This window comes from Punica granatum, chromosome 3 (genome assembly GCF_007655135.1).
Source record: "Punica granatum isolate Tunisia-2019 chromosome 3, ASM765513v2, whole genome shotgun sequence".
Taxonomy (NCBI): domain Eukaryota; kingdom Viridiplantae; phylum Streptophyta; class Magnoliopsida; order Myrtales; family Lythraceae; genus Punica; species Punica granatum.
The window spans coordinates 5,550,299-5,572,081 of NC_045129.1; the positions used below are offsets into that span (position 1 = coordinate 5,550,299).

The 21,783-nt window shown below is 37.7% G+C and overlaps 2 protein-coding genes across 3 annotated transcripts; one reads left to right on the plus strand and one right to left on the minus strand.

The window, feature by feature from the left end:
• Nucleotides 1-273: 273 nt before the first annotated feature.
• LOC116200206 (pectinesterase 3) lies at nucleotides 274-4,601 on the minus strand. Its single transcript, XM_031530992.1, has 4 exons — nucleotides 4,190-4,601; nucleotides 3,520-3,777; nucleotides 2,962-3,424; nucleotides 274-1,140 (listed from the first exon to the last, which is right to left on the minus strand). The coding sequence occupies exons 1-4, from the start codon at nucleotides 4,529-4,531 to the stop codon at nucleotides 461-463; spliced, it is 1,743 nt and encodes a 580-aa protein (XP_031386852.1). The 5' UTR covers nucleotides 4,532-4,601; the 3' UTR covers nucleotides 274-460.
• Nucleotides 4,602-11,432: 6,831 nt separating this feature from the next.
• LOC116200710 (pumilio homolog 23) lies at nucleotides 11,433-18,271 on the plus strand. 2 transcript variants are annotated; one of them, XM_031531566.1, is made up of 11 exons: nucleotides 11,433-11,532; nucleotides 12,242-12,380; nucleotides 12,490-12,770; nucleotides 13,097-13,460; nucleotides 13,977-14,279; nucleotides 14,649-14,816; nucleotides 15,511-15,654; nucleotides 15,788-15,907; nucleotides 16,280-16,465; nucleotides 16,638-16,969; nucleotides 17,206-18,271. In XM_031531566.1, exons 3-11 carry the CDS (start codon nucleotides 12,511-12,513, stop codon nucleotides 17,495-17,497), a joined length of 2,169 nt encoding a protein of 722 aa, XP_031387426.1. In that variant the 5' UTR covers nucleotides 11,433-11,532; nucleotides 12,242-12,380; nucleotides 12,490-12,510; the 3' UTR covers nucleotides 17,498-18,271. The 2 variants fall into 2 exon arrangements, with proteins under 2 accessions (XP_031387426.1, XP_031387425.1); XM_031531565.1 differs by lacking the exon at nucleotides 12,242-12,380 and having other exon boundaries at nucleotides 11,436-11,532.
• The last annotated feature ends 3,512 nt before the right edge of the window (nucleotides 18,272-21,783 follow it).

The window sequence follows — 21,783 nt, forward strand, 5'->3', positions numbered from 1 at the left end:
CATAGATTTTGGTTGTAAAAATTGCATGCAGTTTCATTTCTTAATCATGCAATCGCTATGAAGTTCAGAACTGACATGGTTGGAACCTGATCGGTGTGCATTTGGTTTGATACATCATGCAGCTCGGCATGAAAATGGTAGCTGGTCTATATCAATTTTTTTCCCTACGTTCACTGACTTGTTCACTAACTTCAAATGTCCCGGCAAATCGAGGTCCATGTAGGACTATCGAGGACACATACTATCATATGACAAAATTGATTTTGCAATAGGTAATGCAATGTAAATCTATACAACGCTGAAAAACTTCATCGGTTGAGTACTCTATCGTCCAAGCGATAAGGGAATACATTTTTAGCAAAATAATTAGTACAGACTCTCTTTTTACTTCTTCTTTTTCGTCCTATTTAACGAATTGCAAATACATTCTAACTAATTAATCTCAATGTCAATGCACAAATCATAAAGTCGAGTCGAAGGTCACGCTAGCTTGCGGCAGCCAGTTGCTTCCCTCAATAAATTGCTCGACCGTAAATTTTGCAGCCTCGCTCGCTGTAAGGGCAGGCTTATACCCAGCCCATGTAACCCGCTGGGCTGTGCTTGCCCCAGGTCCGGTGTTTAGGTACTCCCCATAGTTGATCGTCCCCGGCGGGTCCACCCCACGGACCCACTCCATCCACCCCCTAGGGTGTAGGAACGTCCCAATGGTGGACTGCATGATCACAGTGGTGGAGTAGACCTTCCAAGGCCTGCCAAGATAGGTTGGGGCCGTCACATTGCCGTTGACGGAGATCGTGCATTTCTGGATCGAGATGCCGGTGTTCTGGTTTGGGTCCTTCTTGCCCTGGGCTGTGATGGTGTTGAACTGGTTGGCCATGGGCTGGCGAGGCATGATCTTGCAGTTCTGGAACACCGAAGCAGAGTTTCCGAACACAAAGTCGATTGTGCCGGTGACGTCGCAGTCCCGGTAGAACTGTCGATTTGAATGGGCGTAAAGTGTGTCCTGGAACGCATCAAATGAGCACCGGTACATCACCGACATGTCGGATCCCGAACGGAATGCCACCGCCTGGTGCTTCTCCGCACCTGCCGTGTTAATGAACCCCATATCCCTTACAATGAAGCCTTTACCCGCCACAGCTGAATGAACCCATAAATTGTACTTATTAAACACAGAATCCACAAGTTTTAAGGATAAACACAAATGCTAATTTCTATAGAGCACGAACCATTTTCAATCTATTAACTAAAATTAATTCCGATCAGACACTGAAATATGTAAAAAATCTACATTTCTATGGCTTTTTTCCCCCCTATAAAAGAGGAAATTAGCACAATTATGACCAAGAAATCATAATTACCAGCACAACTAGCCCTGCTCAATGAATGTAGACATATTCATTCTTTTTTAAAAAAAATTTTGGTAACAAAAAAAAATTTAATCATCGGATACAGATAGTATTGATGAGGGGACAAATGCTAGTGGGGAACACATAATTCAATGCGGGTTTTGTGGGTTAGACGACAATCGCTGCAGATCAAGCAGAATGACCATGTGCCTTTCACACCTATGTCGATCTTTAATTTTTCAAATTTCTATCTTTTTTCTCTTTTTCTTTTTTCATTTTAAAGCCTTTATTTCAAACTTTTTTTTATTCATAAAGTTTATTTATTAAAAATCCAAAATCACGGGTCAAAGAGCAGTGTCTATTTTTCCGATGTTTTTGACTCGAACTTGATACAATCTTTCAACCAAAAGAATAATTAAGTGAAATAAATATAATTTCAATCGCAAACGGCAACAATTGACTGTAGCATATGAAAATGTCGAAATAGCCTCGACCCAAAAGATTTGTAAAAGGTGTTGCTTATGTTGAATTAAAAACTCATAAAACATTCATAAGCTTCGTCTTTAAGTAAAAAGCTAATCATAATCAGAAAAAGAACCGTGAAATAATCATATCGTGACTTTAATTTGTTCTATTATAAAAAGGAGAAAAGCTTCCGATGATAGATAATAATGTCTTTTGAGCACCAACTTTTAAAAAGTCTCTCATATAATATTTAACTAATTAATCATCAAATTTACTTACTATTTCTATAACAAGTTAAATTCTTCCAATTGATGTCTCTAAAAATTCTCTTAATTCAAAATTCCACTCACATCTATTAAATAGTTCTTGCAGATTGAATGAGTTACAATTCATGCCATCATAAGTAGAATTTTGATTTAAGAGGATTTTTAGATTGATGTGTAAGAAGATATATAATACTCCATATTTTTATTCATATTAACTCAAAAGAAGATTTGTTTTTTGACTTTTGTGTATATTTTAACGGTTTAAACAAATCTCGTTTTGGTTATCAATTAATAAAATGTGTCATATCTAAGACGGACCACAAAATGGACAGATGATTGTACATAATCCTGTTCAGGGAATGCACATGCAAGCTAGGCCACTTTTCCCACAAAAAGACCAAACAATTTCACATATTTATATTTTATCTGAATTTTGCATAAAAGTCCCACCAAAAATTGAATAAAATCCCTTTTTTCCATTTAAAAAAACATGTTTTTATTTTTCTAAATTTGAAATGGAAATTCAAAGGTGACGTAAAAATTTGTTGACTAGACATATTCTGAAAGTCAAGTTCGATGAGTGTATAATTTCATCGAACCCGCAACTGGACAAGGACATTTGTATGATCCCATGTGGTCCGCTGATCTCTGATTTTAGTGGGCCCACGTGGGCCTCCTCTTGTTCACACTTGTCACATAATCATTCATCAACTGGAAAAGGCCAAATGCCCACTCCACTTATGAGAAGAGTTTCATCAAAATGGGATCCAATCGATATCGGGACCACTCAATCACCAAATAGCTTAGCCATTAAGTAATGTTTGCCCGATTGACGGGTTGATTGGTGTACGGCTAATAATAAATCGTGTAGCTGTACTTACCGAATGTCGCTGTTGAGAATGTCGGGGTCCCGTCGACGAAGTTCAAGCTCCCCGACACAATGCTCTTGTCCTTCCCGTCACCATACATCATCACGTTCCATTTGTTCTTGTCCATGACCACGTTCTCCACATATTTCCCTGCCTTCACGTGTATAATGAACCTTGAAGTGCTCTTCTTAGGGACCTTGTCGACCGCTTCCTTGATAGTGAGGCAGTCCCCGGACCCATCCTTTGCCACCGTCACGTTCGGTGTGAAGGCTGCGTCGTCCTGGAGGAGCCGCCTGTCCGCCGGCCGGACCCAGGCAGGGAAGTCCCCAGACCCAAGGAGCTTCCGGTGAATCGGGATGTTCAGGTTGGAAAGCACGTTCAGGATCTTGGTGACAATGGCCAGGCTGTTGCTCGTGAACTCGGTCGAGTTCTCAACCCGAGCCTTGAACTCACCGAGCAATGTCGAGTTCATTTCCTGATGAAATAGGCACAATGATGACATCTCAATCGAAAGAGTGATCAACTGATCAGGAATCAATCTGATGGCAACTCTGTCGACTCAGTACATACCTCGAGCGAGTCCAAGCAAGTGTCGAGATTGGTAATGGTCGAGCTGAGCCAAGTCCTCATGTCGCTGATCTTAGCGGTGGACAGGCTCTCGCCTGATTTCGCATCCATCAGGGACACCGAGTCATTGAGCTGGCTCGCGGCGTCGTCGATCACGGCCCCACACACCTCCACTGCTGCCTTGGTCTGGTTGTCACTGTTGATCTTGGCCGCTGCTGTGCTCACGTAATTAGCGAAATTCTCGACCTCCCGGACCGCAACCTGATTAGTGCAAAAGCATGGCATTTCATGTTAACTCGATTAACTTCTATGAGCAGGCTGGGATACACGATTAATCTAATTGCTCACGAATGTCAAACATTCGACAATAAACCTATAACTTATCAATTTAAGCTTTTAAATGGATTACAACTAATAATTTGGCACTTTTAATCCGGACACACCCATAACCAAGTCTAATCATGGAATTGTACATGTTCCCTGTTATTGTGCTGCAAGGATTCTACGCGAGGACCGAGTCCGGTGATAAGATAGACGATTTTTCCTAGTCCTAGTTAATTAAGACAAGATGCCCGATCGATCTGACCCAACTTCGAGGTCCTAGAGTTAACAACAATTGTGTCACACATATAGGGCAGGTTCGATATTTCATACTTTTAGTATACAAACATACCTGGAGGGAGAGCTTGAAGAGCTGCTTGGGGTCGGTCGTGTTGGCGGTCTCGTAGGACGAGATGCTAGAGAAGCACGAGTCGGGGTACTCAGTCACGCTGCATACGGCCTTGAGCGAGGTCGCCGGGGTCACCTCCGTGGCAGGCGGCGCTGAGGCCGAGCTCTTGGAACCGGAGCTGCGCTTGCTGATGATCGTGCCTGCGATAGCCCCAGCAATGATCAGCAGGAGGACAACGAATGACACTCCGGCGATGATGAGGCGCCGACGGGTCTTCTTCCGGAAGGCCTGCTCGTTGGCCTCGTCGACCTTGCCGTAGCCCTTGAAGGACTTGAATGTGTCCATAGTTGTAAGTGCGTTTCTGCTATGGGTGTCTGCGGGAAAGTGATGAGATGTTTAATGTGGAAGGGGAAGCGAGGGTTGGTTGTCATTTTATATGAGGAAACGTGTTGGAAAGACGGGGATTGATTCTCTTTCTCCAATGCTTCTTTTTTCCTGATTTATTTTTTAATTTATTACCACCTAATATTAACAGATATTTTTAAATTTATCATAGTATTATTTTTTTATTGGAAGTATTACAATGTTATTATTTTTATTTCACCAACTATCCCCTGAAACTAAATTGTGACATTAAATTAGTAACGTTGAGATACCTCAGATAAAAAATCGACATTAAAATAGATTTAAAAATATCTATGGTGTAATATATCCTTATTTTTTCCCTTAAATTTTTTGAAAAGTTACGAGATGTTCCCAAAGTTATTTAGATATCGATATCACAGGTCTCCATAGATCGTTGACCCCCTATATGTCGCGTAAAATCCAATCTGACAATGCATTATTAACTGTATCATAACTTGCTATTTTTGAAAACTTGATTTCATTCTTAGAGAAAAACATTGGTTTATTTTATTTTCCAAGAAAATACATGGACGTGGATTAATTAACCACATAATTAATACTTTAAGTGCGCTCCTTCCATACGATAAGACCATTAGTTACCCGGTGATCTTACAGCCCAAAGTACAAGGAGCCCATCGCATATGTTCGTCTAGTAACTTTCTCTATAAATAAAGTTATTAAAGTTGTTAACCGTACGTACTCGGCTAAGCTCCTCCAAGAGCCATTCGGCATCGAATTGAATGGCTCTCCGAGGATTTGAATAGTAACCATAGGATGGTTCATCCAAAATCGAATTGACAGAGGGATTAAGAGAAATTAGGTCAAACTCTATGGACCCTGACAGCAGAGAGATATCTCTATATCATGGTAATGGTATTATATACACGGTTTTATTACTAGAAAGTGATGATTTCTCTTTCGCGAAGGACATGGAGGACAAAACACAGAAAGATCCAGCTGTACATTAAGCTCCAAGTGTCGTCATGGCCCCTAGAATTCCTGAACACCAATACCAAAAAAAAAAGAAAAAAAAATTGAATAATTATTAATTACATTGCATGAACCTAAATTTTCAATAAATTAAAATTGGCAGTCCACGCGGTGAGAACAGAAACCCACGGCCCTAAACCACCAAATGTCGCCTTACCAATTTCAGGGAACATGGCTAATGTTTCAATCTTGACTTTGTTTAAATTATCTTAATCACTGATTAATCCGATTTAATTAATCTGCTGGCAAGCACTATTATTGGAGAGCTTAATTTCTTAATTACAGTGACCGAGTCTTGTGTTCCTTTGTTGGTTACTTCAGTTTCAAGAGATGTTTGCAGTTGGACATATAATGTTCTGTTTATACGAAATTGCATGCCGAAAAACGTAGTAACTGGACTGATATAACTTACAACATTAGCAATATTAATCCGTGTTACGATATATCCGCACTTACTATTGCAAAAAAGGATCACTGTATCGTGCTGCGATAACATTATTTGAGCTGCGAGTGATTACTTTTAGGTAAAATAAAAGACAGTCCAATCTGCCCGTAATTTAAAAAGTTAATTTACTCGAGGTACGAGAATAACGGCCAAAAAGGAACATTATTCTAATTCCTCATCTAATTAGTAACTAGAGATGGTGTAAGACATACTCAATGGTGTGCATATGTACTTATAAAAAAAATGGTCTGCATATGATCGTGCAAAAGAACGAGAATTAATAATAATATGGATTGACTCGGGTAATTTAACACCTCTTTTTCTTAATTAAGATTTCGGATTCAAGTCCCGTTAATGAAAAAAATTCACAAGTGAAAGAATTTTATTCCTTAATAATCAATAGATCACATTGGTCGACATTCGTTAAATTTCTCCATATAGTGTGGTGAAAAAATAAAACCAAAAAAAAAGTACGGATTAGGAAGCATAGGAATGGGCAAGCAGTATTTTTTTTAACTATTAAAAAAATACAAACTGGGACTCTGTTTTTCCACCGTTTGGCACCTAATTCCTAACCAATCCTTGTCTAGAGAGTCATAATTAAGCTTCCCATCTTTGGGTAAACCACAAAAAGAGATAAAAGATTGTCCAAAATTCTAAGTTGAGATATTTGTTGCTGGATGCTATTTTGGAGAACCAAAATAATAATTCTTTACCAACCTGAGTTGGTTCAAGTAGTTCGGCGTTTATTTCGCTTAAGTAAGATCTCGGGTTTGAATCCTTGCGAATGCAAAAAATCTACGCTATGAGAGTTTTATCCCTTAATGAGCTGACTCGGTTTGACTGAATTAGTCGGGGTTCAATTAGATTTCCAAATACCATGGTTCAGACTGAAAATTATAATATTTATTTTCTTTTAAAATAATTCTTCAGTTTATCCCAAAATTAAAATATGAACGGACTAAATCTAACCGTTTCATATATATATATGTATATAAAGATTATTATTGCATTAAACGCAGAGATATTTGACTTGTTTGGATTGGACAAATAAAACATATTATTATCGGTTTGTACTTTTTCTAATATTTCTCATTAAAATGCAACAAGATAAGCTGAATGTTTCCTTTCCTCTTTCTTTTTCTTTTTAATTATAAAGGGGCTTATGATCCATAACTAAATAATAGAAATAACAAAACTAAATAAAGGAATGGGGAATTCATAATCTATAAATTAATATAATAATGCTTCATAACGCATTATTGATCCACATTATCATTTTTAAATCATGAATTACAAACAGTTACGAAAGAGTGAATTATGAAAATATTATATAAATTTAAACAATAATACTTTATAATGTACTTTTTTATAATTCTTTTTTATCTGCGATCCAAACAAGCAGTAAACGTTTAGAAATCAATCTATCAGAACAGTGTGCGAGATTGAGAGGCAGGAACCGGAGGGCCATGTGATGTATTTGTTATAGGTATTTAAAGTAAACTTCTTGAGCTTGTGCGACAAGAAGTCTTCGTTCGTGTGATATGAGTCTGGAACGTAGGATTTTTTAGCAATTCCTCAACTCTTGATTTTGTGTCTTTTCATTCATCTTTTTTAATTTATTAACCCATCGAAAGTAATTAATAAACAAATTAAATAATGTTAGAGATGAACATAAGTTTATTAGTATTGTAGTGGTAAAAACATGATTAGTTGTGTCTATTATTTTGTCTTCAAAACTTTCCATCCAACTTTTTCTTATTTTTATTATGCCTTTTTATATTTTACTTTTGAAAAAAAGACATTTTTAATGTAGACTTGACGCCATTAATTTTGCCTGTATAATAATTTATCAGTGATTGTAAATTAAAATTATTTAAAAAGTAAAAGAAAATTGAGAAAATAAAATAAAATAAAATAATTAAACCTTAAAAAAATAACGCCAAGGGGCTGAATGGTGTCGAGAGAGGGATCGAATCATGGGCTCTTCCTTTTGGGCCCCTGCAAATGACAAATATATCATATGTACAATATGTTATATGGATAAGAAACTTTTAAGATAAGAGTTGCAAATATGTAACTCCTTTTACTATGTACAAATTGGCTTATTTTTATTATATCGATAAGCGAAATATGTGGTACTTAATATTACTATTCATATGAAAAAGTTGTCTTGGATTTAACATTATATTTTATATTGTTCCTGAATAAATTTATAAGAAAAATAAATAGAACCATCTATACAAATACAGATTAATTTAAAACCTTCTATTAAAAAAAGAGTAATATATAATAATAATAATAAATCTATACTTTCGATCAGTGTTATATCTACTAATATATAATACTACATATAAGCATAAACATAATAACTCATAAAAACATAAAAATTTTATTTATTTATTTTCAAAAAGTTAACAGAAAAAATCATAAGCACCCGCGCAACGCACCCAAGTCTAGTTATTATTGTATTGAAACTGATAGACAGCTGAGTCTCCAACCCCCGCCCACGCGGACCCGATAATTGCGCCTCTTCGTTCTTCGATCCAGTCTGACTCTATGCTCTGCTCCATTCTTTAATTTCTTCCTTTCAGATATTTAATTTTGGGGTGAAATCATTTCAGATATTTATATTATATTATATTATACTAAACAATCTCTCAATTACTTTTTAAAATTTAACTATTAAACTAATATTATTTGTTCATTTAATTCTTTAAATTTTTTTCCGATCTACACTTTAATATTCAGAAGTCTCAATGAATCCTCACTAATTTAGTTCGTATTAAGTTGGACCCACTAAAGAATAAAAGTTATCCAATTATAAATTTTCTTCAATTAACAATTAAAACTGGTTATAGCAGTTTTTATACTCTTAATTACTTTTTTTTTTAATTTAACTATTAAAATAATATTATTTGTTCATTTAATTTTCTAAATTTTTTTTTCTAATCTACACTTTGATATTTGGAAGTCTCAATGAGTCCCCACTAATTTACTTTGAGTCAAGTTGGGCCCACTAAAGGATAAAACTGCCCAATTATAAATTTTCTCCACTCATGATACTTGAATTTATTTACTTACAATTTGGAATTCTTTTAAAAATTTCAAGAAAGGATCTCAAAATAATGTTTTCTTCAAATTAGCCCCTAATTTTAATTTCAAAGCTTAATATTGGAGGAGCTAAAGTGCATCATCATTCATATCAGGGTGGCACATAAAAAAAGAATATGCAAATTTCATTACTCAAAAGCTTTTTTAAATCATAATATATACTATTTATTTATTTATTAACATTTTCTAGTTTTTAGTCTCCACCTTGATATTTGAAAGTTCAATGGATCGTGATTAATCAGTTCAAGTCTAGTTGACCGACTACAAGATAAACCTCTATTAATCACGATACTTGAATTCGAGCCCTTACTTAATTCGCGTATGCGTCGAATCACCTGAAGACCTCGCATTGTTTGCACATTTCTAATTTTGTTCCTTACAATGTATATAAGAAAAAATACATGGAAAGGCCTCAAAATAACATTTTTTTGGAAAAATTGCCCCAATTTTTATTTTGTCGAATCTTAATATAGGAGCGAAAGTGCATCTTTCATATCTGGTTGCACATAAAAAAGTGAATGTGCTTCTTTTTAACAAGATCAATTAAATAAGTTAGCAAAAAATGAAAAAACTAGCAGATTTTTGTTTTTCTAAATTCTATTTATTTATTTATTTATTTTTCACTGATCTTTCTAATCTATCACTAATATAAAAGTACGAAGCTCAATGAACTGTTTCTCCGCATGTTGTAATTCCGCTTTTAACCTTCGAATAACTTAGCCACCTTTTTACATAACGAGTCATGTATTTTCATTAATTCATTTCGTAAGCTTCCATAGCGTTTAAAATTACCATTTCGTCTTCGTCCTATGCTAAACCTTCTTGCCCCCTTCTATCTGTGATAATTGAACCGAAACCAATTTCTCTTTCTCTTTGTACCAACCCCCATAGCCTTCTTTGCCATGCGATGCCAATCTCTCGATGCCTGCTGATGCCATAGAGTCCCCCCCCCCCCCCCCCCCCGTCACATTTGCATTAATTGTTTAAACGGTCTTGCTATTGGTGCTATTCTTCTTATTACTTTTTTTTTCCCCTCTTTGGCCCTTATTAGATTGCACTTCATGGGAACATAGAATTGTGTTCAAAATTAAGAGCCTCCGTTTACAGAATTGTGATCGAGGTTTCAACACTCAACTTCCAAAAGTCACCAATTCCTTTGAACCTTTTTTCTCTCCATTAATTAAGCAACTCATGACGATTGACATTAAAAAAATATGATGTTTGGGGCTAAAAAAGTGCCACATTCAAACGCCAACAAAACTATCTTTGAGTTTTAATAAAAGACTAGGAAAGACTAGGAAGGTTTCCGCGCAATGTCTCGATCTCAAAAAAGATTTTCAATCAAAATTTATATTTTCTTTTGAGAAATGAGAGATAGTAATATTGTAAAGAAACATACTAATAAATTAATATAATTTGACTTATTTTAATTAAATAGAATGCTCTATTTTTTAAATTGTCTTAAATTAGTGAAGATGTAGAAGTAAAGAAAAAGAAAGGAAAAATTTAATTAGCTGATATGATAATCTATCTATTACTTCTATATAAAAAATGTAAATCTCAATGGTCTATTTTTTAAATTGTCTTAAATTAGTGAAGATATAGAAGTGAAGAAAAAGAAAGGAAAATTTTAATTAACTGATATGATAATCTATCTATTACTTCTATATAAAAAAATGTAAATCTCAATGGTGTGTTTTCACACGTAGAGATTTGATTGGCGTGGTACCTTCTCAATTTCTAATTATATATATATATATATATATATATGTATCTTCCAAATTAGATTTTTACCGGTTTATTATTGCTTCTCCCGTCCACTTTTAGGCGAGGAGAGGCTTCCTATGGGGTCTGCAAAGGGATAATCTCAGAATATGATTTTCAAGACAAATAAGACAAGTTCTCGAATGTTATTTTTAAGCATTTATTGCATTTGGTGTCATTTTTCAAAACAATACGGTAGTCGGAAATATATTTCTCGGGGTGACATGGAAGAAAAATAATCTCTCAAAAATGACGTGTATAGTTTTAACTATTACACTCTAAACTTGGTTTCAAGTAGTGGTGGAATTCACCGTTAAGGACTTGCCAGCTTTTACTCTGGGCCATTACAGCCAGAACCGAAGCTGTCGATGTCTTGATATGGGCTTTAACCAAGCAATAGGACTAGTAATGTTGACCGAAGGCAGCTCGAAAACTTCAGGAGCTAAAAGAAAACAAACCAAAAGTAGAGGGTCTAGATTGATACAACAAGCAAATTTTGAGGGGAGAATTGAAATTAATCAGAATCATCTCCTTCGAAACTGATAAAACCCTACTAGGGGGTTTATCAACGACGGTCAGTTCTCCTCTCCGGGCGACGTCGACGATTGTCCGAACTAATTCCGGCGAGGTCAGCCACTCCCTCTCTCCCCTCTCTCTCTATGTATATGTTTGATTGCAAATATCCGGTGGGATTCTCTGTATATTGAAGTTAACTTGAGAAACAGACTGTTGTATGGAAAGAATCAGCTTCCTGCCCATCTCCGGCCTCCGCAGCCTCCTGGCCAAGACCGATTCCTGCCCAATCTTGTTTTGAATGTGATTATCTGCTTGAAAGGTTTTTCCCCATTCAATGCACGTTTTTAATGCGTGATGATGGTTTGAAGGGGATTTTTTTTTCCTCTTGGAGCAATGGCTATTGCGGGTCTTCTGATTCATGAAGCTTGATACTGTGATTGAGTTGCAATTTTTTGGTTTGATGCTATAATTTTACAGTAGGCTTGTTCGAGGTGTTAGTTGTTTATACTCCATCTGCTAAAGTACTGTAATTTGCTAAAAATCACTGAAATTTCTTCGCAATCTTACAGTAGGCTTGCTGGGGTGTGCTGATTCATGAAGTCGCTTTCTGTAAATTTGCTAAAATTCTTTTACTTGAGAGTGGAAATTGCAATGAGAAAAGCTTTGAGCAGCTGAAATTTTCCAACTCCTCTAACTATTAAATCTATTTGAACCCCCAGTTGGGTCTTCACATTTCAAAGATATTTGCTGATATTTGTTCACATTTATAAGTAGGACTTGCGGGTTCTTAAAACCATGATTGAAATACATTTTCGATACAGGAAAATGGTTATTCCTTTAACGCGGTATTGGGGCAGAAATTGTGGTATGGAGTTGTCTGCCAATTCAGCTGGTCTCTCTCTTTATATGTTATACTGGCTATGACTGTATGTGTCGAGCCTGGCTGACATGGGGGGAATGGTACACCGTGCTTCATATGACACTGTCATTTGTCTTTGAATTATTAGTTCTTTGCTTTTTGATAATTTGCTTCTTTCTTTCTGTTGATAAAGATGATTCATTTTTGCAGTAGAAGACTATTAAGGTTTGCATGGTTTCCGTTGGTTCAAAGGCTTTACCATCTAGAAGTCGGAGAATCAATAGTTTTGTTGAGGACAGCTTGATGGGTGAGGAAGATAAGTTGCGTAAGCATGGCAAGTGGAAAAAGGGACTAGGCAGGAAGGATCAGAAAAAGGGTTATGGGATTGACAAGGACACGTTTGAGAAAAATGCTTCTGGCCGTGGAGGTGCCAAATCTCACAAACCTATGAAACAGGAAGATGTTTCAATATCACAGCCGTCTATTATCAGGTGAATTGTCTCTCACATGATTTCCAACTGGGTTATTGCAGTTCCTGCGCAGCTAATGCTGTATAGGAGTCCACTTTTTTCGCTGATGAAATGGTTATTAGTTTCCTATGAGCCATCTTTCAATGAGAGAAACCGGAAAAACTGATCTGATAATTGATACTACTCTTCTGCCCAGAAGAGCACGACAAACTATTCGCTGAAAAATACTTCCTGAATTTTTTGCTGTATTTTTTACATTGAAAAGAAAAATTCAGAACAGATTACCTTTGCTCACTACAAGTGGCAAGCCAAGAGTTGCATACTAATAGTTTGGTTGGTCCTTCCAGGAAGCAGGTTGACCCAGAAACAGCAAAATATTTTACTGAAATTGCGAATCTTTTTGAAAGTAATTCAGTTGAACTAGAGGAGAGGTCAGTGATATGCGGTAATGCTCTCGAGGAAACTAGGGGAAAAGAATATGAACTTACAACTGATTACATCTTCAGCTACACAGTACAAACTCTCCTTGAGGCTTGTGATGTGCACAGCCTATGTGGGTTCTTGAAGAGTTCTGCGAAGGTATTTCCCTTCATATCGATGGACAGGTCTGGATCTCATGTGGCCGAGACAGCTCTCAAGTCTTTAGCAGTGCATCTTGAGGATGAAGAAACCTATTCTACCATCGAAGAGACCATAAGGTTGATATGCGAGGTACCTATTAAATCATGTCAATGAAGATGTTCTCAGTTTTCAGTTCTGTATGCCAGATCTGCAGTGAAACAAGGATTCTGAATTAGTGGAGTTGTGTTTAGAGGGGTGAATTTTTTGTTAGTATATCGTGTTTGTCTATGATAAAAAATCTAAGAAATATTAACCAAATTAGAGAAAGCATGAGAGGTTTCAATAAAATGTTATTAAAAGAGCATGTGAAGATGGAGGGAGCAATTTCCCTTCTCGGACTCTTCCTAGTACCATCCCTGTGCATTTGCAGAAAGAAATGTTTATGCTCAATGATTGTGTTGTGTTCACAGAAGAGGCAAATTTTTTTTCTGTAGGGACAAGTGATGTGGAATATTTATAAACAAGAGTTATTTGCAACAACAGAAAGATTTTTCTGGTAGCCTGCCTCTCTAGTCAGTAGTAAATGTCCGTTGAGAATATCTTTTTGTCAATTTACAGAAGTTAATGGAAAATGGTCTGCAGTTAATTTTTCTCGTTTCGTTTCAGGTAATTATTGCAAATCCTGTCGATATAATGTGCAACTGCTACAGTTCACATGTTCTTCGGAGACTTCTGTGTCTCTGCAAAGGAGTATCATTAGATTCTCCAGAATCTCATGGGACGAAATCATCTGCAATTCTGGCGGAGAGGTTGAATCTCAGGGCATCTCGGGCAGATCTGAATCATATGCAGACCCATGGGAAGGAATTTCCACATTTACTGAAATTTCTTATATCAAAGATGCTGAAATGCAGCAAGATGGACATTAATACCTTGCAAGTTGATCAGTATGGAAGTTTAGTTCTTCAGGCATGTTCTCTTTTCTTGTACTACCCTATTGGCGTTTGTGTATTTTTCTTTGGTTTGTTCCAAAAGAAGAAAATGTTTATGTGGATATGTAAAAGTATATGGACACTGCTTAAGAAAGCAACCACTACCAGGCCTTTTCTCACTACATATTGCATTGAATCATGATTTATCATTGATTAGCAGAGTCTTTATGTGAGGCTACAAACAAAGTAATTCCCAATTTTATCCTTTCTGATCTTGATAGAGGTCCTTTCTGTTCTGTTAAGGCTGAGTATTTTTTATGATATGCATATTCTTTGTTTTCAGGTCTTTTTTCTGTTAGAGGTTTATTTATGTTAACGTGATTTTCTTTTGCTTTTGTGTTGGCAGACTGTTTTGAAACTGTTGGCAGGAGATGATGAAGAGTTGTTGAAGATCATACCAATTATTCTTGGTTGCAACAAGGAAAACAATAAGGAAGGGAACTTCATAGAAATGGGTGTAGTGCAAGACATTCTTAATTTAGTGAAAGAAACTTCATCTAGCCATTTGATAGAAGTAACTGCCCCTCCTTTAATGCTTCTGATACTTTCCTTATTCCATTTTCAATTTATTCCTAAGATTTTTTCTGTCATTGCTTGCAGTTAACTTTGTTGTGCTATAAAAGTATATTCTCATTCCAAAAACTATGAGGCTACAAATGCATAAATATCTAAAAATGGCTTCCAAGAAGTCAAATTTCTTGGAGTGTTATTCATTATTAGTGAAATCAACTCTTCTCAATACTTAATCTGCCAACGATCATGAGAGAGTCAATCTCTTCATATGGTGTTGCTATGTCATTTTGCAGAGCCGTCACTTATGGAGTTCTTGCTTGGCTTTTTAGTGAAGATCTCTCTCTGGTTGAACTATTTCATGAACTCAGTTCTTGCTAGTTTATGCGTATATGCCAACTCAAGAAAAGAGATATATATCTTCCTAAATCTCCTTCCACTAACTACGGTTTCCCTCAATCTAGTTGCTCGTTCGATTCCCTCCTATGTCTTAGCACAAATTCACTCACAATTGTGTGCTTTTCTTTGGTGTATTATTCTCATTCAAAGTAACTAGATCATCCACAATACAAATGGACGAGGCATGATAATTATCTTTTCATTTAGCTCCTTTGCATGATTTATAATGCTATTGTAGACATTTCGGGGTTGTACTATCAATCACCTCTAACTGTTAATGGTTTTCTGCAAATTTTCAGGTCATTCTCGAAGTAGCTCCTGAGGACTTGTACGATGAAGTGTTCCACAAAATTTTTAGAAATTCATTGTATGAAATTGCATCTCATCAATGCGGAAGCTTTGTGGTACAGGCATTGGTTTCAAATGCAAGATCTAAAGAACAAGTATGTGTTAATATATATTTCTTTTTCTGTCCATCTCTCGTCATTGCATTTAGATGTACAGTTAGCCCTTTTTTATATTTTCTTTTATAAATGATTCCTCTCTGATAATGATATTTTAATGTCTCTCCGTTAGATGGATATAATATGGGAGGAACTTGGAACTAAATTTGGGGATCTTTTGGCAATGGGAAGATCAGGAGTGATTGCTTCTCTTATCGCTGCAAGTCATAGACTTAGTACACATGAACATAAGGTATGCTGTCCCTTTCACTTCAGCAGACATTTATGCCAAAGGGCATCTAATATTTATTCCATATATCCCTTAGAAAAAGAAGTGCTCGATATCTTACTTTAGGTTGTCATACCAAAAGACTCGTATGTACGAGTTCTCATTTCTGTTAATGATAGTACTGCAATCAATCATTCTTTGAGGGTGTTTTCTTACTTGAAAGAGGATATAATCAAAACAGTCAATTGGTAATTGTTCCGTTAAAACATCAAAGGGTGTAGACCGATTGACAATTGTGATTGACAAGCTATAGAGAAACCCTTTTAAACAGGGCCCAGGCAAGAGTAATCAATTCTGGAATTGTGCTTATCATTTGTTCTTTTCCTTGTTTTGCAGTGTAGTCAGGCACTTGCAGCTGCTTTATGCTCGGAAAATGAGTCCCCAACATGCATTGTTCCCCGAATGCTATACCTTGAGAGGTACTTTTGCAGTCATGACCCGTCCAAATGGGAATGGCCGAGTGGTGTTAAGATGCATGTCATGGGCTCACTCATACTGCAAGCGGTTTTCAAATATCGGAATGTATGCCCAACTGCTTACATCTTATCTGCTTTCGCGTTATTATGAGATGTTATTGGTGGTTCAATTTTTGCCATTATGATGCAATCAGTAAGATGATTGCTTTACAGCATACCTCCTATCTTTTTGCTATTTCTAGTGTTTTACGATTAAATTTCTCTCGTTTCTTCTGCAGGAGTACATACTGCCTCTGGTTACAAGTATAACATCCATGGAACCCAATCAAGTACTTGAAGCTGCTCGAGATGCTGCAGGGGCACATGCGATCGAAGCTTTTCTAGATTCAAATGCTTCTTGGAAGCAAAAGCGCAAATTAATCGTGAAGTTACAAGGACATTTTGGAGAGATTTCGATGCATTCATCTGGTTCTTTTATAGTTGAAAAATGCTTCACCGTCAGTAACCTTTCGATGAAGGAGACTATAGTATCTGAGCTGTCTGCTGTGAGCAATGAGCTATCCAAGACAAAACACGGCCCTCATCTCACACGGAAACTTGATGTTAATGGGTGAGCAATCTTTTTTCTCGTACTTCATTGTACTGTTTTCCAAGGAAAAAAAAAAAAGAGCTAGTTCTTGAAATCTTATTGGAGAAAATTTCAATTGGAAAACTTGCGAAATTTTCCGGTGCCATACGAGGCTGTTACATTGGTTCATGGTACTGGCCATCTCTCAAGAGTCTACTGTATATCTTTCACCAAAAGTTTTACATTTGACAGCACCTATTTTCATCTCGTTGCCTCAGATATGCTGCAAGGCCTGAGCAGTGGAAGAAAAAGCAAGAATCGAAGCAATCGACTTTCAAGGAGTTCTTTGATATATTTGGCTCTGGTGAGACCAGGCAATGTAAAGACGACTCTTTCGTTGCGAAGACCTCTAAGCAAACATCAAAGGCTACGAATTTGAAGCAGATGAGGAAAGAGATTGATCAAAGCTTGAACTCTGGGACACCATTCTTGAGCAAGTCAAGTTTCAAGGGACACCGGGAAAAAGTTGGCGACGGCTCAAAGAGGAAAAGCAAGAAGCAGAAACGATAACTCCTCAAAGACTTCAAGAAAAGAGAACTGGATTTTGCTGTTGTTGTTATCAATTTTGTCTACTTTGCTCAGCCAAGACCAAATGTAAAGTGTCCATCCAATGAGCGAGAAAATCGACATATATTCACATTTACGGAGAAAGAATTGGGCACTGGGGGTACTGAACTGAAGAAATCGAGATTCATTAGACGAGATACTGAGTTACATATTTCCTCCCTAGAACTGAATTCTACTCTTTCTTGGCTACGTAACTATAATGTATCAAATGCAAAAAAAAAAAAAAAAAAAAGCCGGCAGAAACTATTACTGCTGCGTTCTTTTTCCTTTGGCTTCATCTTTTCCGTCACTTATATGCCATTTCAGCTAAGGAAGTCTCTACTTATTCTGGATTGGATTGGAACCTGACCGGGGTATCCTCTGGAAACTTGCTTCGACACTCTTGTTGAACGGCAGCCCCTCCTCGTCGGTGCTCATATTCTGAAGTCTAGAGGGTGACTTCCTGTTCGACAGGGAAGACTCTCTCGACGCCAGCACCCGGGCGTCCGCACAGAACTTTGAGGGCCACGAGGAGAGGATCAGCAGGATTGCAGCGAATGCGGTGAAAACTCTGCAGCAGGTGCCCTTCATTGCTGGCTCATAAGGCGGTGCTTTGAAACCCTCTTGTTTAGCAGTGAGACTGAATACTCTGGAAAAGCTGAGCAAAGTGTGATTACAGGGATGACTTTAGATCTTGATATTTTCATATTTATACCCATTTGCTTTTCTGTTTTTTGAGTAAAACGTTATACATGAATATATATGTGTGTGTGTGTGTGTGTGTATAAGGACCTTTTGTTTGGGCTAAAAATTGAATAAATTCAAGATCTGGTGACAGTGGGATCATGTGATTATCTTTGACTGTAACACTTGAAGCTCTGACCTTTTCGTGGCTCATTGCACATATGACCTTGGTGGAATTGTGTCTTTGAATATATAATCTAGCAGAGGTTGGTCATGTGATAAGCCACGTGATAATAATATTTATCTCGTTGGGAGTTGCACCGATTTCTTATTTATGTAAAAATTATAATATTTATTTCAATAAGATCATGAGTTATTTTTAATATGTTAACTGAAATTACTTTCACTTGAGGTGGACATAGGCCACGAAATACTTTCAGTAATCTTGAAATCTTACATAGAGGATAAAGTGAGCCGATTGACAGTGTAATTTGTCAATTGTACCGCATCCGTAATATGTTTTTTCATAATAAAATTATGATTGTTGTTAATGACAGTAAGAGAACAGAAGAAACATTGGATCCAACAGTAACCTAAGAAACTGAATCGTTGATTAAATAATTATAGGTTTCTGAGCGGAAACCAGAGACAAATGGGCGGGAGAAGAAGTAAAGAAATATCAATTTAAACGGAAAAAAAAAACAATAATAATAACGATGATGATTGAATGTTTATCTTCAAACGATTGCGTTAGGTCACTGATGACTAATTAATTCAATTGGTCTGCTGTTTCCATAGGATACCTCAGACCATGTGTGGATTTTCTTAAATTAATTTCTCAGGGCTTCGGTGCACTTGCCGGCTTCGCATTCTACATTAATCGTCGTCATTACCGCGTCGTGTTGAAAACTTAGACGGGAGACACCTCGTTCACACGCAATAAGGTGATAGCAAGTCCGGTCCTCCGGGAGCTATTTCGGGTTCAGTTGCTCGGTGATAGCCGGACTCCTCGGCGAGGTTTTGTTGGGTATCCCTCCAATTTGAAGGAAGTTGGGCTCAAATTGTATTGGGCTTTTATCGGGCCTTAATAAGCCCAAGAACCCATTTTATTAGGGTTTTTATTTCAGCAAATCAGCTGAGGTATAAATAGCAGCAGAACAGCTGCAGATTAGAGTAGAGCGGCAGAAGTGCAGCAGCATAGCAGCACAAAACCAGGGAAGAGCAGACAGCAGAATTCGAAGAGCAGGGGCAGCGCGCAGCTGGAGATCAAACCTCGATCGGGACATCAAACGAACTCCGATTGGGACGAAATTTTGACAGCAGCTTCACAACACGTGGGGCTAACTTCTGAACGGTCAGAATTTCTATTCGAGCTCTGTAGGTGCTGTTTCAGCTGATTTTGTGAACCACCCGGTGTGGGTGACGAATTTAGTATTTGGGTGATCCAAGAGAGTGTTTCTCTTGAGTTTGGTGATCCAAGGGTTTACCCTTGATGAAAGACATTGTATAACCTTCATAGTGGATCGTTGATTCGGAGTTGGTCCCGTGGTTTTTCCCCACATTGGGGTTTTCCACGTAAAATTCTTGGTGTTGTTTTACTTTACTGCTTGTTGGTTGATTTGATTAGTTCCTATCTCGATTACACCAGTAGGGGAGGAAGATTAATTGCTGCGTTATTGTTTGGTTGAGTACATCCCTAACCCCAACAAGTGGTATCAGAGCTTCGGGTTAGAGAAGTTTGAGTTTTTTTTCGGTGTTTTCGAGATGGAGGAGTCTACAGGATCCATGTTCAAGTTGAATGCAGCCAACTACTCTATATGGAAGTCTCGGATGGAGGATCTTCTATTTTGCAGGGATTTGTACGATCCTATTGAAGGGGATTCCGCGAAACCCAAAGATAAGGATGACAAGGCTTGGGAACGCACAAATCGGAAGACTATTGGTTTAATTCGGCAGTGGATAGACAATAGTATTTATCATCATGTTGCTCAGGAGACAAATGCGAAAGCTTTGTGGGATAAATTGACAAATCTCTATGCGAGGAAGACACCACAAAATAAGGCATTCCTCGTGAAGAAGCTGGTTCATCTTCGTTTCCAGGATGGAGGTGATATGGCTGCTCACATGAGTAATTTCCAGGATATTATTAACCAGTTGACGAACCTGGAGATAATATTACCCGATGAGTTGCAGGCCTGTCTACTTTTAGGGACTCTACCGGATAATTGGGACACACTTGTGGTTGCATTAAGCAATTCTGCGCCAAACGGGAAGCTATCGTTGGCTACGGTGACAGACAGTTTATTTAATGAGGAGACTAGAAGGAAAGGCACGGGAATTTCCATTCAGTCTGAAGCTTTGGTTACTGAACAACGGGGGAGAAGTCAAAGCAGAAATTTCTCTTCCAAGCATAGTAACTCACGTGGCAAATCGAGGGGCAGATCAAAGTCGAAGACGAGGAAAGTGGTCACTTGCTATCACTGTGGAAAAGAGGGACACTACAAAAGGGAGTGTAGAGCTCTGAAGAAAAATCAGAATGGCAACGGTGAGAGCAAGAAGGAAGAAGGCACTACAGCAGTGGCATGTGATGGAGAGACCTACATCATTTGTGATGAAGCTTATGTGAATTTCACATGTCAGGACTCTACCTGGGTTGCAGATACAGGTGCCTCGTTTCATGTCACTCCTCATCGGGATTTCTTTTCATCTTACACTACCGGGGACTATGGTTATGTGAGAATGGGGAATGGACAATCATGCAAGATTGTCGGTATTGGTGATGTCTGTCTAGAGACCGAGCTTGGCTGCAAGTTGTTTTTGAAGAAGGTGAGGCATGTTCCAGAAATTCGCCTTAACCTAATCTCGACGGGTCAACTTGATGATGAAGGCTACAGTAATGAATTCAGCAATGGGAGATGGAAGCTCTCCAAGGGTTCGTTGATTGTGGCACGAGGTCAGAAGACCGACACTCTCTACAGGCTGCGTGCCAGACACAATTCCGGTCAAATTAATGTTGCTGAGGATTATCCTATCGAGCTATGGCATAGGAGACTTGGGCATATCAGCGAGAAAGGTATTCAAATTCTTGCTAGAAAGCAGTCTTTGCCCGTTAAAGGTATGCACTTGAGCACTTGTGATCACTGTTTAGCCGGTAAGCAGAGGAGAGTTTCTTTTGTTAGAAGTCGTCCCTCTAGATGCCATCATATACTTGATCTTGTGCATACAGATGTTTGTTTTATGTCGGATAGATCTCTTGGTGGTGCTCTCTATTTTGTGACATTTATAGATGATCACACCAGGAAAGTTTGGGCTTACCCTATGAGAACTAAAGATCAGGTGACTGAGATTTTCAAGAACTTCCATGTAGCAGTGGAAAGAGAAACAGGCATGAAACTGAAATGTGTCAGAGCTGATAATGGTGGTGAGTATAGGGGTCCTTTCGAGAACTATTGCAGGACTCACGGTATCAAACTTGAGAAGACGGTACCGAAGACACCACAACAGAACGGGCTTGCAGAGAGGATGAACCGCACAATTGTTGAGAGAGTTCGTTGTATGCTTTCTCA

What these genes read in the sequence shown, in the direction of transcription:
- LOC116200710 (XM_031531566.1), top strand. Translation starts at nt 12,511, where the DNA reads ATGGTTTCCGTTGGTTCAAAGGCTTTACCATCTAGAAGTCGGAGAATC. An exon ending in ATGCAAGATCTAAAGAACAA is followed by an intron (nt 15,655 to 15,787) that starts GTATGTGTTAAT and finishes TCTCTCCGTTAG; the next exon opens with ATGGATATAATATGGGAGGA. An exon ending in CGGTTTTCAAATATCGGAAT is followed by an intron (nt 16,466 to 16,637) that starts GTATGCCCAACT and finishes TTTCTTCTGCAG; the next exon opens with GAGTACATACTGCCTCTGGT.
- LOC116200206 (XM_031530992.1), bottom strand. Translation starts at nt 4,531, where the DNA reads ATGGACACATTCAAGTCCTTCAAGGGCTACGGCAAGGTCGACGAGGCC. An exon ending in CTTGCTTGGACTCGCTCGAG is followed by an intron (nt 3,425 to 3,519) that starts GTATGTACTGAG and finishes CTATTTCATCAG; the next exon opens with GAAATGAACTCGACATTGCT. An exon ending in ATTCTCAACAGCGACATTCG is followed by an intron (nt 1,141 to 2,961) that starts GTAAGTACAGCT and finishes GGGTTCATTCAG; the next exon opens with CTGTGGCGGGTAAAGGCTTC.